Source organism: Nerophis lumbriciformis, linkage group LG29, assembly GCF_033978685.3.
Source record: "Nerophis lumbriciformis linkage group LG29, RoL_Nlum_v2.1, whole genome shotgun sequence".
Classification (NCBI taxonomy): domain Eukaryota; kingdom Metazoa; phylum Chordata; class Actinopteri; order Syngnathiformes; family Syngnathidae; genus Nerophis; species Nerophis lumbriciformis.
The window spans coordinates 34,593,176-34,607,043 of NC_084576.2; the positions used below are offsets into that span (position 1 = coordinate 34,593,176).

General features: G+C 37.9%; 1 protein-coding gene across 1 annotated transcript in view; it reads right to left on the reverse strand.

The window, feature by feature from the left end:
• amd1 (adenosylmethionine decarboxylase 1) overlaps positions 1-13,868 on the reverse strand; it is a 64,420-nt gene that overhangs the window by 24,148 nt on the left and 26,404 nt on the right. Inside the window, exon 2 of the mRNA XM_061924432.1 lies at positions 9,911-9,997. Within this exon, the coding sequence (XP_061780416.1) occupies positions 9,911-9,997 (87 nt within the window). The remainder of the gene's footprint in view (positions 1-9,910; positions 9,998-13,868) is intronic.

The window sequence follows — 13,868 nt, forward strand, 5'->3', positions numbered from 1 at the left end:
AGTATGACACAGAATGGATCTGCTATCCCCGTTTAAATAAAAAAAATTCATTTCAGGAGGCCTTTAATTGTTTGAAAAGTACAATATAATTCGTTGCATTATTACATAATGTTAAAGTTTTCAAATGTATGCAATTTCATGCAGTACATATTTTTTTCTGTCAAAATAATAAGGTACTTTATTGATGCATACAAGTTCCAGACGTTGATGCATATTATATCCAGACTGTAGGAGCCTAAATGCTATTTAAGTTCATTTACATTTTATGGAAGGCGCTTTATGTTTATTCAGCCAAAAGGGGACTATTTACTTTATTTAAATAACACGAAAATGTATATATTGCATGCTTAGAATACCGTATTTTCCGCACTATTAGCCGCACCTAAAAACCACAAATTTACTCAAAAGCTGACAGTGCGGCTTATAACCCGGTGCGCTTTATATATGGATTAATATTAAGATTCATTTTCATAAAGTTTCGGTCTCGCAACTACGGTAAACAGCCGCCATCTTTTTTCCCCGTAGAAGAGGAAGTGCTTCTTCTTCTACGCAAGCAACCGCCAAGGTAAGCACCCGCCCCCATAGAACAGGAAGCGCTTCTTCTTCTACTGTAAGCAACCACCCGCCCGCGTAGAAGAAGAAGAAGCGCGCGGATATTACGTTTCATTTCCTTTGTGTGTTTACATCTGTAAAGACCACAAAATGGCTCCTACTAAGCGACAGGTTTCCGGTTCATGAAGAGACGCAATCTCTCCATCCGCACACGGACTACTATTTCACAGCAACTGCCTAAAGACTTTCAAGAAAAGCTGGCTACTTTCCGTGCATATTGTAAAAACAAGACAGCTGAAAAAAAGATCCGGCCAGAGAACATTATCAACATGGACGAGGTTCCACTGACTTTTGATATTCCTGTGAACCGCACTGTGGATACAACGGGAGCACGTACGGTGAATATTCGCACCACAGGGAATGAGAAGTCATCCTTCACTGTGGTTCTAGCTTGCCATGCTAATGGCCAGAAACTTCCACCCATGGTGATATTCAAAAGGAAGACCTTGCCAAAAGAGACCTTTCCAGCCGGCGTCATCATAAAAGCTAACTCGAAGGGATGGATGAAGAAAAGATGAGCGAGTGGTTAAGGTAAGTTTACGCGAAGAGGCCGGGTGGCTTTTTTCACGCAGCTCCGTCCATGTTGATATACGACTCCATGCGCGCCCACATCACGCTGGTTTTTAATATATTATTAAAGTTTGACTGACCTATCTGACTTTTTTTGACATTCCTTTAGCACAGTTAGATGCGGCTTATAACATGGGGCGGCTTATAGGTGGACAAAGTTTTGAAATATGCCGTTCATTGAAGGCGCGGCTTATAACCCAGGGCGCCTTATGGTGCGGAAAATACGGTAATTATAAGGTACACTTTATTTGTAATTATTACATTTGTCTGAATAATTTCACGACGTACTATTTTATACTGCTTTAATACAGTGAAAAATATGTAACTGTTTAATTGCATATATGGCGGAAGGATCTGTGTGGTAATAAGGTTTGGACACAATGTATTATGCATACCTGCCAACTTTTGAAATCAGAAAAACCTAGTAGCCAGGGTCCAGGGGCCGCAGGCCCCGGTAGGTCCAGGACAAAGTCCTGGTGGGGGGTTCAGGCTTCGCCCCCCCCGACGCAAAATGATTATTAGCATTCAGACAGGTTAAAATGTTGCTAAAACCATCACTTTTCTATCAGTCACAGTGACTTTTCAAAACAAAAATATTACAGCAAAAATCATATGGGTTGATTGACATGTTTATTCTGTAAGCTAACTTCAATAGTTTGAAATTATTTTGACAGTTAATGCCAGTTATCCTGTCAACCTTTCACAAGACTTCAATTTGTTCATTGAAAGTATAAACAGTATAAACACTTTTTAAAGTTAAAGTTAAAGTACCAATGATTGTCACACACACACTAGGTGTGGCGAAATTATTCTCTGCATTTAACCCATCACCCTTGATCACCCCCTGGGAGGTGAGGGGAGCAGTGGGCAGCAGCGGTGGCCGCGCCCGGGAATCATTTTTGGTGATTTAACCCCCAATTCCAACCCTTGATACTGAGTGCCAAGCAGGGAGGTAATGGGTCCCATTTTTATAGTCTTTGGTATTTTACAGTAAACAAATGGTAAAACAGTACTAAACAATTCCATTAAAAAAAAAATTGGTGTCATTATTAACTTTCTGTCCAAGCTTGTATAATCTACTGCCTTGTTCAATTGTAAAAAATATTCTGTGCCTAAAATTCACATTTCTATCACAATTATCATACTGTAAACATGGTAAGCTAACTTCATTAAAATTAATAGTCCTGTCAATAGCATGGAATTACAATTCAAATGTAGTTTTTTTGTAAGCCTTTCAAAAGAATTCAAAATATGAAAAATTCATGAAAATGAATTGAAGCCATCAGACACTTGAAAAGTGGCACATCACATCTCTAATGTAATCATTTGAACTTTTCAACAGAAATAGCACTGCAAAAATATTAAGGACATACTTCTGTATTTTGGTAGTTATGCTGTCAACATTTAACAAGATTTCTTCAACTTGGACTTGAAAGCATAAATAGTATAAACACTTTTAACAGTATAACAGTACTAAACAATTCCAATAGATAACATTGGTGTCATTACCTTTTTGTGGCTAAAATGCGAAAAACGTTGAAAGTTTTCCACTTGTATCGCTAGCAACGGCATTAGACTTGTGTTCTTTTGTCCCAACGTGGTCTTTTACATCGCTAATTCCTTCGTGTCCGATCGAAAAATCTTGTCTGCACAAGGTGCAATTCGCGTAGTTTTCACCCTTTTTGGAACGGATAATTATTCCCGGATAGGCTTTTGAATATTCTTCACGGAATGACTGCAGTTTTCTTTTCGGTTTAAGACTCGTTTGCGATTTTTCTCCGGCTGATTCCATGATCGTTCGCTCGTTTGGAAACAATGGCAACTGGTGCCTCGTGCTTGGCAGCGTTGCTATAAATAGCCTCGCACATGGCATTCGGAATGGCTCGATAGGAAGTTACGGGAAGCAGTGTCGATTGTCATTGTTGTTACGCCATTTCGTGAATAAAACTTTAAAAAAAAATTGTTTTAATTAATGAAAAACCATATTTTTTATCACTGCAACCGTAACCCGGAATAGGTTGATGAAAACCGTACTAATTACGGGAAAACCGGAGTAGTTGGCAGGTATGTATTATGGGTAATGGCAGTCAGGTATGGTGGAATCCAGCCACACAGTTTTTTGACCTTACTCTTACTTTTTCTAACTCTTTCTTACTGTAACAAACTGGCTTTATTTTGCCATTCACTTGTTCCCGCATCGTTATTGTTTGACGTTTTTGAATGATTAAGTTGACAAGTAAACGAAGAGGAGCGTCTGGAGTTGAGTTTGTTGTTGCCGCAGCAAGCGGGAGCAGGAGAAAGTGGAGGAGCGTCAAGCTAAGGCTTCATTAGGAAGCTAAGGCTTCATTAGGAAACTACACAGACCATTTCAAATGATGTGGTGGGTCAGATCTGGCCCTCAGGCATTGAGTGTGACACATGTGGTCTAGAGAAACTACTTATCCAAGGAGTTTAGTGGTAGACCGTACCCGGAAGTAGAGACGATATAAAGATTACAAGGAGAAAGTAGCAAATACCAGTATTATGCTGAGTCATGCATAAAGAGCAAAGCAAATGCACGCAGTGGAATTTAGTTGTTTTTTTAAGACTATCATACATCATTTCAGCAATTGTATTAGTGGCCCCCTATACAGAGTAAAACAAAACATTTTTTCCAAATGCAAAATAAGCCGCCGTTAGCAACAAGGTTTCTAAGTTGTATAAGGCAATATCAACAAGGTTCATAAAACTACTTTCTCTGCGTGGGAAATGTTTGTGGCCGCTGACACACATTAGACTGGATACCAGTCTGTATTTTTTGGTTGGTATTCACCCAAGTGTGCAACTAGGGATGTCCCGATCCAGGTTTTTGCACTTCCGATCCGATACCGATATTGTTTTTGCACTTCCGATCCGATACCGATACCGACCGATACTGGCCTATCCGAGCATGTGTTAAAGTTTAAAGTTATTTAGCCTACTTAGTTGTCAGAATCATGTTGAAAAGGGTTTTAGTACTCTTGATAACAACTAGCCAGCTGAATTAGGGGAGTTTGAATAATACACAATGGTTGGTAACAAGAAACTGACCTGTTTATCACTATTTTTTTCATTTCATTGATGGTGTGGACGTGTGGCACCGAATGGAGATAAGCGTCTCGACAGACGTTACAATATTTAAAAAATGATGACGTAAACTGTTTTCTCTGTCGTGTCCGTGTGTCGAAAATTGTTATGCGCTTATTTTTTCATTTGATTTTGTGCGTGGCATAGATTTGCCGTGCGCAATTGCACAGGCGCGCACCTTAGAGGGAGCGTTGCTCGCACGGCTGCGCTAGCATCACAGCTAACGTTAGCCATGCTGCTACCTGCTTGGGGAGGGCGTATACGTACGTGACGTATGACGTGACAGTATGTGACGTATGACGTGACAGTATGTGACGTGACAGTATGTGACGTGACAGTATGTGACGTGTGTCGTGACAGTATGTGACGTGTGTAAGAAGGTGCACTTGCTGTCTGTGAGAGGGAGACACAGGAAAGAGTGAGAAGAGCCTGTCGTGTAATGCCAGCAGCTAAAAGCAACTGCGTGAGAATCCACAGACCTGTGGATGTGTTGAAGGTGTGCTGGAAAATGCGTAACGGAAATTAGGGAGCAGCAGAAAAGTGGAATGTATTACCGTATTTTCCGCACTATTAGCCGCACCTAAAAACCACAAATTTACTCAAAAGCTGACAGTGCGGCTTTTAACCCGGTGCGCTTTATATATGGATAAATATTAAGATTCATTTTCATAAAGTTTCGGTCTCGCAACTTCGGTAAACAGCCGCCATCTTTTTTCCCCGTAGAACAGGAAGCGCTTCTTCTTCTACGCAAGCAACCGCCAAGGTAAGCACCCGCCCCCATAGAACAGGAAGCGCTTCTTCTTCTACTGTAAGCAACCACCCGCCCGCGTAGAAGAAGAAAAAGCGCGCGGATATCACCGTACGTTTCATTTCCTTTGTGTGTTTACATCTGTAAAGACCACAAAATGGCTCCTACTAAGCGACCGGGATCCGGTTCGTGAAAAGACGCAATCTCTCCATCCGCACACGGATTACTATTTCACAGCAACTGATATTCCTGTGAACCGCACTGTGGATACAACGGGAGCACGTACGGTGAATATTCGCACCACAGGGAATGAGAAGTCATCCTTCACTGTGGTTCTAGCTTGCCATGCTAATGGCCAGAAACTTCCACCCATGGTGATATTCAAAAGGAAGACCTTGCCAAAAGAGACCTTTCCAGCCGGCGTCATCATAAAAGCTAACTCGAAGGAATGGATGAAGAAAAGATGAGCGAGTGGTTAAGGTAAGTTTAAGTTTACGCGAAGAGGCCGGGTGGCTTTTTTCACGCAGCTCTGTCCATGTTGATATACGTATGTTTGTGATTGCACATTTGCGTACATTTTGGGAGTGAACAGAGTTGTTAGAACGCTGGTTTTTAATATATTATTAAAGTTTGACTGACCTATCTGACTGTTTTTTTGACATTCCTTTAGCGCAGTTAGATGCGGCTTACAACACGGGGCGTCTTATAGGTGGACAAAGTTTTGAAATATGCCGTTCATTGAAGGCGCGGCTTATAACCCAGGGCGCCTTATGGTGCGGAAAATACGGTAGTTAATATTGTTAACAACTTAAAGGTGGTTAAAGATAATACAAGCATGTTTAACACATATAGTTAATATTGTTAACAACTTAAAGGTGGTTAAAGATAATACAAGCATGTTTAACACATATAGTTAATATTGTTAACAAGTTAAAGGTGGTTAAAGATAATACAAGCATGTTTAACGCATATAGATTCCTTTCTTTCATGAAGACAAGAATATAAGTTGGTGTATTACTTGATTGTGATGACTTGCATTGATTGGAATCAGACAGTGGTGATGATAACGTCCGCATTTTCGAATGGAGGAGAAAAAAAGTCCTCTTTTCTGTCCAATACAACATGAAAGTGGTTGGTTTTTGGCATCTTATTTGTCCAGTTTCCGCACTCCTTTGTATACACTTTACAAGAAATACATTGTCGGCAAACTCCGTAGCTTGCTAGCTTGTGCACGCCAGCTTTCTGAGACTCTTATTTTGGTAGCGCAGGCAGGATGAAGCAGAGCTTTTATTGTGCAACTGTGCAGTCGGTCTTTGGAGTTTTGACGACAGAGTCTGTTGAAATAAAGTGTTTCTCGCCTTCCAGTCGGTCATTTTAATGAGCTGGCAGCAGCCAGCGTCATCTCAGAAGACCCTCGGGTGCCGTGAATGTCAATCAAGTGACGAAAGTGATGTCATAGTGAAGATTTATGATCGCTCATTTTTAGGACTATTTTTTTAATGCCTGGCTGGTGATCGACTGACACACCCTCCGAGATCGACCGGTAGATCGCGATCGACGTAATGAGCACCCCTGCATTATTAGGCACTAAGCAGTGTGGGGTGGGGAGCGTTTCCACAGAGTGTTTCCAGAGCCTGAAATGTGGGTGTCAGGGACAGACGCGGAAGGAGATTTTTACAACAAAGTTCTAAAGCTTAGTGATGTATCAGGTTGTAGGTGGGTTTATTTTGACCCTTTGCGTTCATATTTTGCTGTGTTTGTTGCATTTCACTTCATTGTAAAATATGTCGTTCAAGGCGTTCATATGTTGTCAATATTCAGTGTTTTATCGTCTATAGTTAATATTGTAAATCCCATATATTTTTTTATTTCTTTCAGTAAAAAAAAAAGAAGTAAAATTCCATTCCATTTAAGGCAGTCTGTCATAACGTTTTTTAGCATTCAGACATTATTGTGAGGTTTTGTATTAGTGTGCCTAAAAATCAGATATACCGGCCCCAGACAGATTCTTCTCCCTAAATTTGGCTGCCCGAGTCAAAATAATTGCCCAGGCCTGGCGTAAATTTTAGTATTATATGCCATGATCTGGCATGAAGGAGTGGTTTTGGAGGAATCAGTGGGTGGTCAAGCTACTAAGAGCCCACAGTTTTAGACTTCAAAAACCCCTGATCTAGAAGACATTTTCGATCAAGATTAAATTCAGCCTATTTTAACGAGTTAAAATCAGAGTGGATTTAGACTACAAAACCCTGATCTAGAAGACATTTTGGATCAAGATAAAATGTAGCCTATTTTAGCAAGTTAAAATCAAAACCTCTGATCTAGAAGACATTTTGGATCAAGATTAAATTTAGCCTATTTTAGCAAGTTAAAATCAAAACCCCTGATCTAGAAGACATTTTGGATCAAGATTAAATTTAGCCTATTTTAGCAAGTTAAAATCAAAACCTCTGATCTAGAAGACATTTTGGATCAAGATAAAATGTAGCCTATTTTAGCAAGTTAAAATCAGAGTGGATTTAGACTACAAAACCCTGATCTAGAAGACATTTTGGATCAAGATAAAATGTAGCCTATTTTAGCAAGTTAAAATCAAAACCCCTGATCTAGAAGACATTTTGGATCAAGATTAAATTTAGCCTATTTTAGGAAGTTAAAATCAGAGTGGATTTAGACTACAAAACCCTGATCTAGAAGACATTTTGGATCAAGATTAAATTTAGCCTATTTTAGCAAGTTAAAATCAAAACCCCTGATCTGGAAGACATTTTGGATCAAGATAAAATGTAGCCTATTTTAGCAAGTTAAAATCAAAACCCCTGATCTAGAAGACATTTTGGATCAAGATTAAATTTAGCCTATTTTAGCAAGTTAAAATCAGAGTGGATTTAGACTACAAAACCCTGATCTAGAAGACATTTTGGATCAAGATAAAATGTAGCCTATTTTAGCAAGTTAAAATCAAAACCCCTGATCTAGAAGACATTTTGGATCAAGATTAAATTTAGCCTATTTTAGCAAGTTAAAATCAAAACCCCTGATCTAGAAGACATTTTGGATCAAGATTAAATTTAGCCTATTTTAGCAAGTTAAAATCAAAACCTCTGATCTAGAAGACATTTTGGATCAAGATTAAATTTAGCCTATTTTAGCAAGTTAAAATCAAAACCCCTGATCTGGAAGACATTTTGGATCAAGATAAAATGCAGCCTATTTTAGCAAGTTAAAATCAGAGTGGATTTAGACTACAAAACCCTGATCTAGAAGACATTTTGGATCAAGATAAAATGTAGCCTATTTTAGCAAGTTAAAATCAAAACCTCTGATCTAGAAGACATTTTGGATCAAGATTAAATTTAGCCTATTTTAGCAAGTTAAAATCAAAACCCCTGATCTGGAAGACATTTTGGATCAAGATAAAATGTAGCCTATTTTAGCAAGTTAAAATCAGAGTGGATTTAGACTACAAAACCCTGATCTAGAAGACATTTTGGATCAAGATAAAATGTAGCCTATTTTAGCAAGTTAAAATCAAAACCCCTGATCTAGAAGACATTTTGGATCAAGATTAAATTTAGCCTATTTTAGCAAGTTAAAATCAAAACCCCTGATCTAGAAGACATTTTGGATCAAGATTAAATTTAGCCTATTTTAGCAAGTTAAAATCAAAACCTCTGATCTAGAAGACATTTTGGATCAAGATTAAATTTAGCCTATTTTAGCAAGTTAAAATCAAAACCCCTGATCTGGAAGACATTTTGGATCAAGATAAAATGCAGCCTATTTTAGCAAGTTAAAATCAGAGTGGATTTAGACTACAAAACCCTGATCTAGAAGACATTTTGGATCAAGATAAAATGTAGCCTATTTTAGCAAGTTAAAATCAAAACCTCTGATCTAGAAGACATTTTGGATCAAGATTAAATTTAGCCTATTTTAGCAAGTTAAAATCAAAACCCCTGATCTGGAAGACATTTTGGATCAAGATAAAATGTAGCCTATTTTAGCAAGTTAAAATCAAAACCCCTGATCTGGAAGACATTTTGGATCAAGATAAAATGTAGCCTATTTTAGCAAGTTAAAATCAGAGTGGATTTAGACTACAAAACCCTGATCTAGAAGACATTTTGGATCAAGATAAAATGTAGCCTATTTTAGCAAGTTAAAATCAAAACCTCTGATCTAGAAGACATTTTGGATCAAGATTAAATTTAGCCTATTTTAGCAAGTTAAAATCAAAACCCCTGATCTGGAAGACATTTTGGATCAAGATCAAATGTAGCCTATTTTAGCAAGTTAAAATCAGAGTGGATTTAGACTACAAAACCCTGATCTAGAAGACATTTTGGATCAAGATAAAATGTAGCCTATTTTAGCAAGTTAAAATCAAAACCTCTGATCTAGAAGACATTTTGGATCAAGATAAAATGTAGCCTATTTTAGCAAGTTAAAATCAAAACCTCTGATCTAGAAGACATTTTGGATCAAGATTAAATTTAGCCTATTTTAGCAAGTTAAAATCAAAACCCCTGATCTGGAAGACATTTTGGATCAAGATAAAATGTAGCCTATTTTAGCAAGTTAAAATCAGAGTGGATTTAGACTACAAAACCCTGATCTAGAAGACATTTTGGATCAAGATAAAATGTAGCCTATTTTAGCAAGTTAAAATCAAAACCCCTGATCTGGAAGACATTTAGGATCAAGATAAAATGTAGCCTATTTTGGCATCTTAAAACCAGAGTGGCCACTGCTTAGTCCCGTCACCTGAAAGTGGCAACAAAAATGTGGAAAGATTTACAGACGACCAGTCTAATCCTGGCCTTGGTTCTAATCATAGCCAAACCCCAGCAGACGTCCTGCTCCACATCTCACCTGAGTATATAAGCTTCCTGCTTGTCAGTCTTTGTCACACTTATGATCAAACAGTGCACATTCTCCAGAAGTTTGTCCCATTCAAACCTAAAAAGGGAACAGGAAAACGTTTTAGCGACATCCTTACAAAAAGGTATTCAAGGTCCAGACAAGGTATGGTCAACATACAGTAAGCAGTACGTGGGTGTGATGAAGAAAGTGATACTTGCTGCAATGCACAGAAAATGTGGGTTATACAGATATTTCAACACTGGCCTGGTTTATCAATGGAATTTTGGTAGCATCAACAGTTTGGGAAAGAGCAAACATCAAAACACCAAGAAGAAAAAGAAAAGGTGGAAGGAGCAATTTAGATTTTTACCATTAACTTCTTGTAACAGTAATGTTTATTTAAAGATGAGCGTAATTGACAAAGTAACATTTAAACTAGTTCATTATTATTTTATTACATACACATTTTCCAACTAAAAGTCAATAGTAGGGTCTGAAAAAACAGAAAAAACAAAGCTGGCAATGTTTAAATCCAAGCTGAAAATATTTATTTTTAATTGTGCATATGACAACTGGAAATATTTTATCTACAGTATATGATTGCTTTGAATTAATTGATTGTTTTTATGTTAGAATTTTTTTAATTTTAATTTGCATTATGATTTTTATCTATTTTTGCCTTCTTTTAATTTTCTGTAAAGCATTTTCGATTGCCTTGTGTAGGAATTGTGCACCATATATAAAATTGGCTTGCCCAATTACAATTTTTCTGCCAAAAACTGATAACGATTTGATTTGCGATTTTAATCATAACTATCGGCATTGAAAGGCATTAAAGTACCAGGAGGGTGGAAAAACAAGTTGCCTTTATATGCTTAATTGTGTTCCATTGTATCTATTAAAGCATATACAATTGTATTTCCGAAATCGCAAAGTATGCAAAAACGTTTAAACGTCACTAAAACGCCACAAATTTAGTCAGCCATTTTGAATATTCCGCTCCAAATATCTTTGGCTATTTCCGGAGATAGACGTCACTGTAGTAACGCTTCTGCACTCTGACCAGGTTATCAGATCAGTCAGACTGGAAATTCGGAATAATTTGAAAGAGATCTGCGGTTTATCATTCACAATCCTCATGTAAGACATGAACACACGGTTCTTTTTTTATGCATTTTAACTGGTAAATAAATACAATAAAAAGTCAGCTAACAATGGAGTCTATAGGGGCTCTCTATTTTGCCCACAAAACTCTCTAAATAACCATTCAAAACCTGCAAACAATACTCTACATCTCTTGACCTGAATATTAACCAAATATTGATAATATTGTTATTATAAGTTATTATTGTTATATTCTAGACTATGAATCATGACTCATCTGGATAATGTGAGGATTTAGCCATGAATCTAGAAGCTGTTCATCTGTGACATTCAGTTTATACCCGGTGATGGAGACAAACACACACAACCAAGACAGTGGGACTTGTCAGCAGCAACTTTTTGAACCCTTCCTGTGGATTAAAATGAATTCTTCATCTGAACGGGAAGATATGGACATCCTATCAGCATACCTGCCAACTTTTGAAATCAGAAAAACCTAGTAGCCAGGGTCCAGGGGTTGCAGGCCCCGGTAGGTCCAGGACAAAGTCCTGGTGGGGGGTTCAGGCTCCGCCCCCCCGACGCAAAATGATTATTAGCATTCAGACAGGTTAAAATGTTGCTAAAACCATCACTTTTCTATCAGTCACAGTGACTTTTCAAAACAAAAATATTACAGCAAAAATCATATGGGTTGATTGACATGTTTATTCTGTAAGCTAACTTCAATAGTTTGAAATTATTTTGACAGTTAATGCCAGTTATCCTGTCAACCTTTCACAAGACTTCAATTTGTTCATTGAAAGTATAAACAGTATAAACACTTTTTACAGCAAACAAATGGTAAAACAGTACTAAAGAACTCCATAAAAAAAAAAAATTGGTGTCATTATTAACTTTCTGTCCAAGCTTGTATAATCTACTGCCTTGTTCAATTGTAAAAAATATTCTGTGCCTAAAATTCACATTTCTATCACAATTATCATACTGTAAACATGGTAAGCTAACTTCATTAAAATTAATAGTCCTGTCAATAGCATGGAATTACAATTCAAATGTCGTTTTTTTGTAAGCCTTTCAAAAGAATTCAAAATATGAAAAATTAATGAAAATTAATTGAAGCCATCAGACACTTGAAAAGTGGCACATCACATCTCTAATGTAATCATTTGAACTTTTCAACAGAAATAGCACTGCAAAAATATTAAGGACATACTTCTGTATTTTGGTAGTTATGCTGTCAACATTTAACAAGATTTCTTCAACTTGGACTTGAAAGCATAAATAGTATAAACACTTTTAACAGTATAACAGTACTAAACAATTCCAATAGATAACATTGGTATCATTACCTTTTTGTGGCTAAAATCCGAAAAACGTTGAAAGTTTTCCACTTGTATCGCTAGCAACGGCATTAGACTTGTGTTTTTTTGTCCCAACGTGGTCTTTTACATCGCTAATTCCTCCGTGTCCGATCGAAAAATCTTGTCTGCACAAGGTGCAATTCGTGTAGTTTTCACCCTTTTTGGAACGGATAATTATTCCCGGATAGGCTTTTGAATATTCTTCACGGAATGACTGCAGTTTTCTTTTCGGTTTAAGACTCGTTTGCGATGTTTCTCCGGCTGATTCCATGATCGTTCGCTCGTTTGGAAACAATGGCAACTGGTGCCTCGTGCTTGGCAGCGGTGCTATAAATAGCCTCGCGCATGGCATTCGGAATGGCTCGATAGGAAGTTACGGGAAGCAGTGTCGATTGTCATTGTTGTTACGCGATTTCGTGAATAAAACTTTAAAAAAATAAAATAATTTAATTAATGAAAAACCGTATTTTTTATCACTGCAACCATAACCCGGAATAGGTTGATGAAAACCGTACTAATTACGGGAAAACCGGAGTAGTTGGCAGGTATGTATCAGTCATCACAGTGAGAGCAGACAATAGTTCATAGTTTGTATTTCTTGTTTAGCACTTGGCAATACTGCTACATGATGCTTCGTGTTTCACTAAAGCTGGATCAGTTTCTACAACTTGTAGCTCACCCTCCATATAGTCAGGATGAAATATTTCAGGTTCTGAAACATCATTTGTCCCAAAGTAGGCTTTAGTGGCATTGTTGGTATGGAAGGGATCTGTGGTTCCTCCTCTATGTCACACGATCACATGTCTGGCGAGCTCATCATCTCTCTAAATGGCTGGGGAATCTGCGTAAGATTGATACTATTTTGATCATATCTACTTACTCGCAAACTTTGTGAGTCTTTCGGTCTTGTACGTCAGATATACGATAATAGCTTCAATATAGAGACAACACTCTACTGCTACTTTAATCAGCATTGGCCAATCACATACTTTTTCACAGAAATCCGCCAATCGATACCAATCTAAAGTGCACTTACCGTATTTTCCGCACTATTAGCCGCACCTAAAAACCACAAATTTACTCAAAAGCTGACAGTGCGGCTTTTAACCCGGTGCGCTTTATATATGGATAAATATTAAGATTCATTTTCATAAAGTTTCGGTCTCGCAACTTTGGTAAACAGCCGCCATCTTTTTTCCCGGTAGAACAGGAAGCGCTTCTTCTTCTTCTACGCAAGCAACCGCCAAGGTAAGCACCCGCCCCCATAGAACAGGAAGCGCTTCTTCTTCTACTGTAAGCAACCACCCGCCCGCGTAGAAGAAGAAAAAGCGCGCGGATATCACCATACATTTCATTTCCTTTGTGTGTTTACATCTGTAAAGACCACAAAATGGCTCCTACAAAGCGACATGGATCCGGTTCATGAAAAGACGCAATCTCTCCATCCGCACACGGATTACTATTTCACAGCAACTGATATTCCTGTGAACCGCACTGTGGAT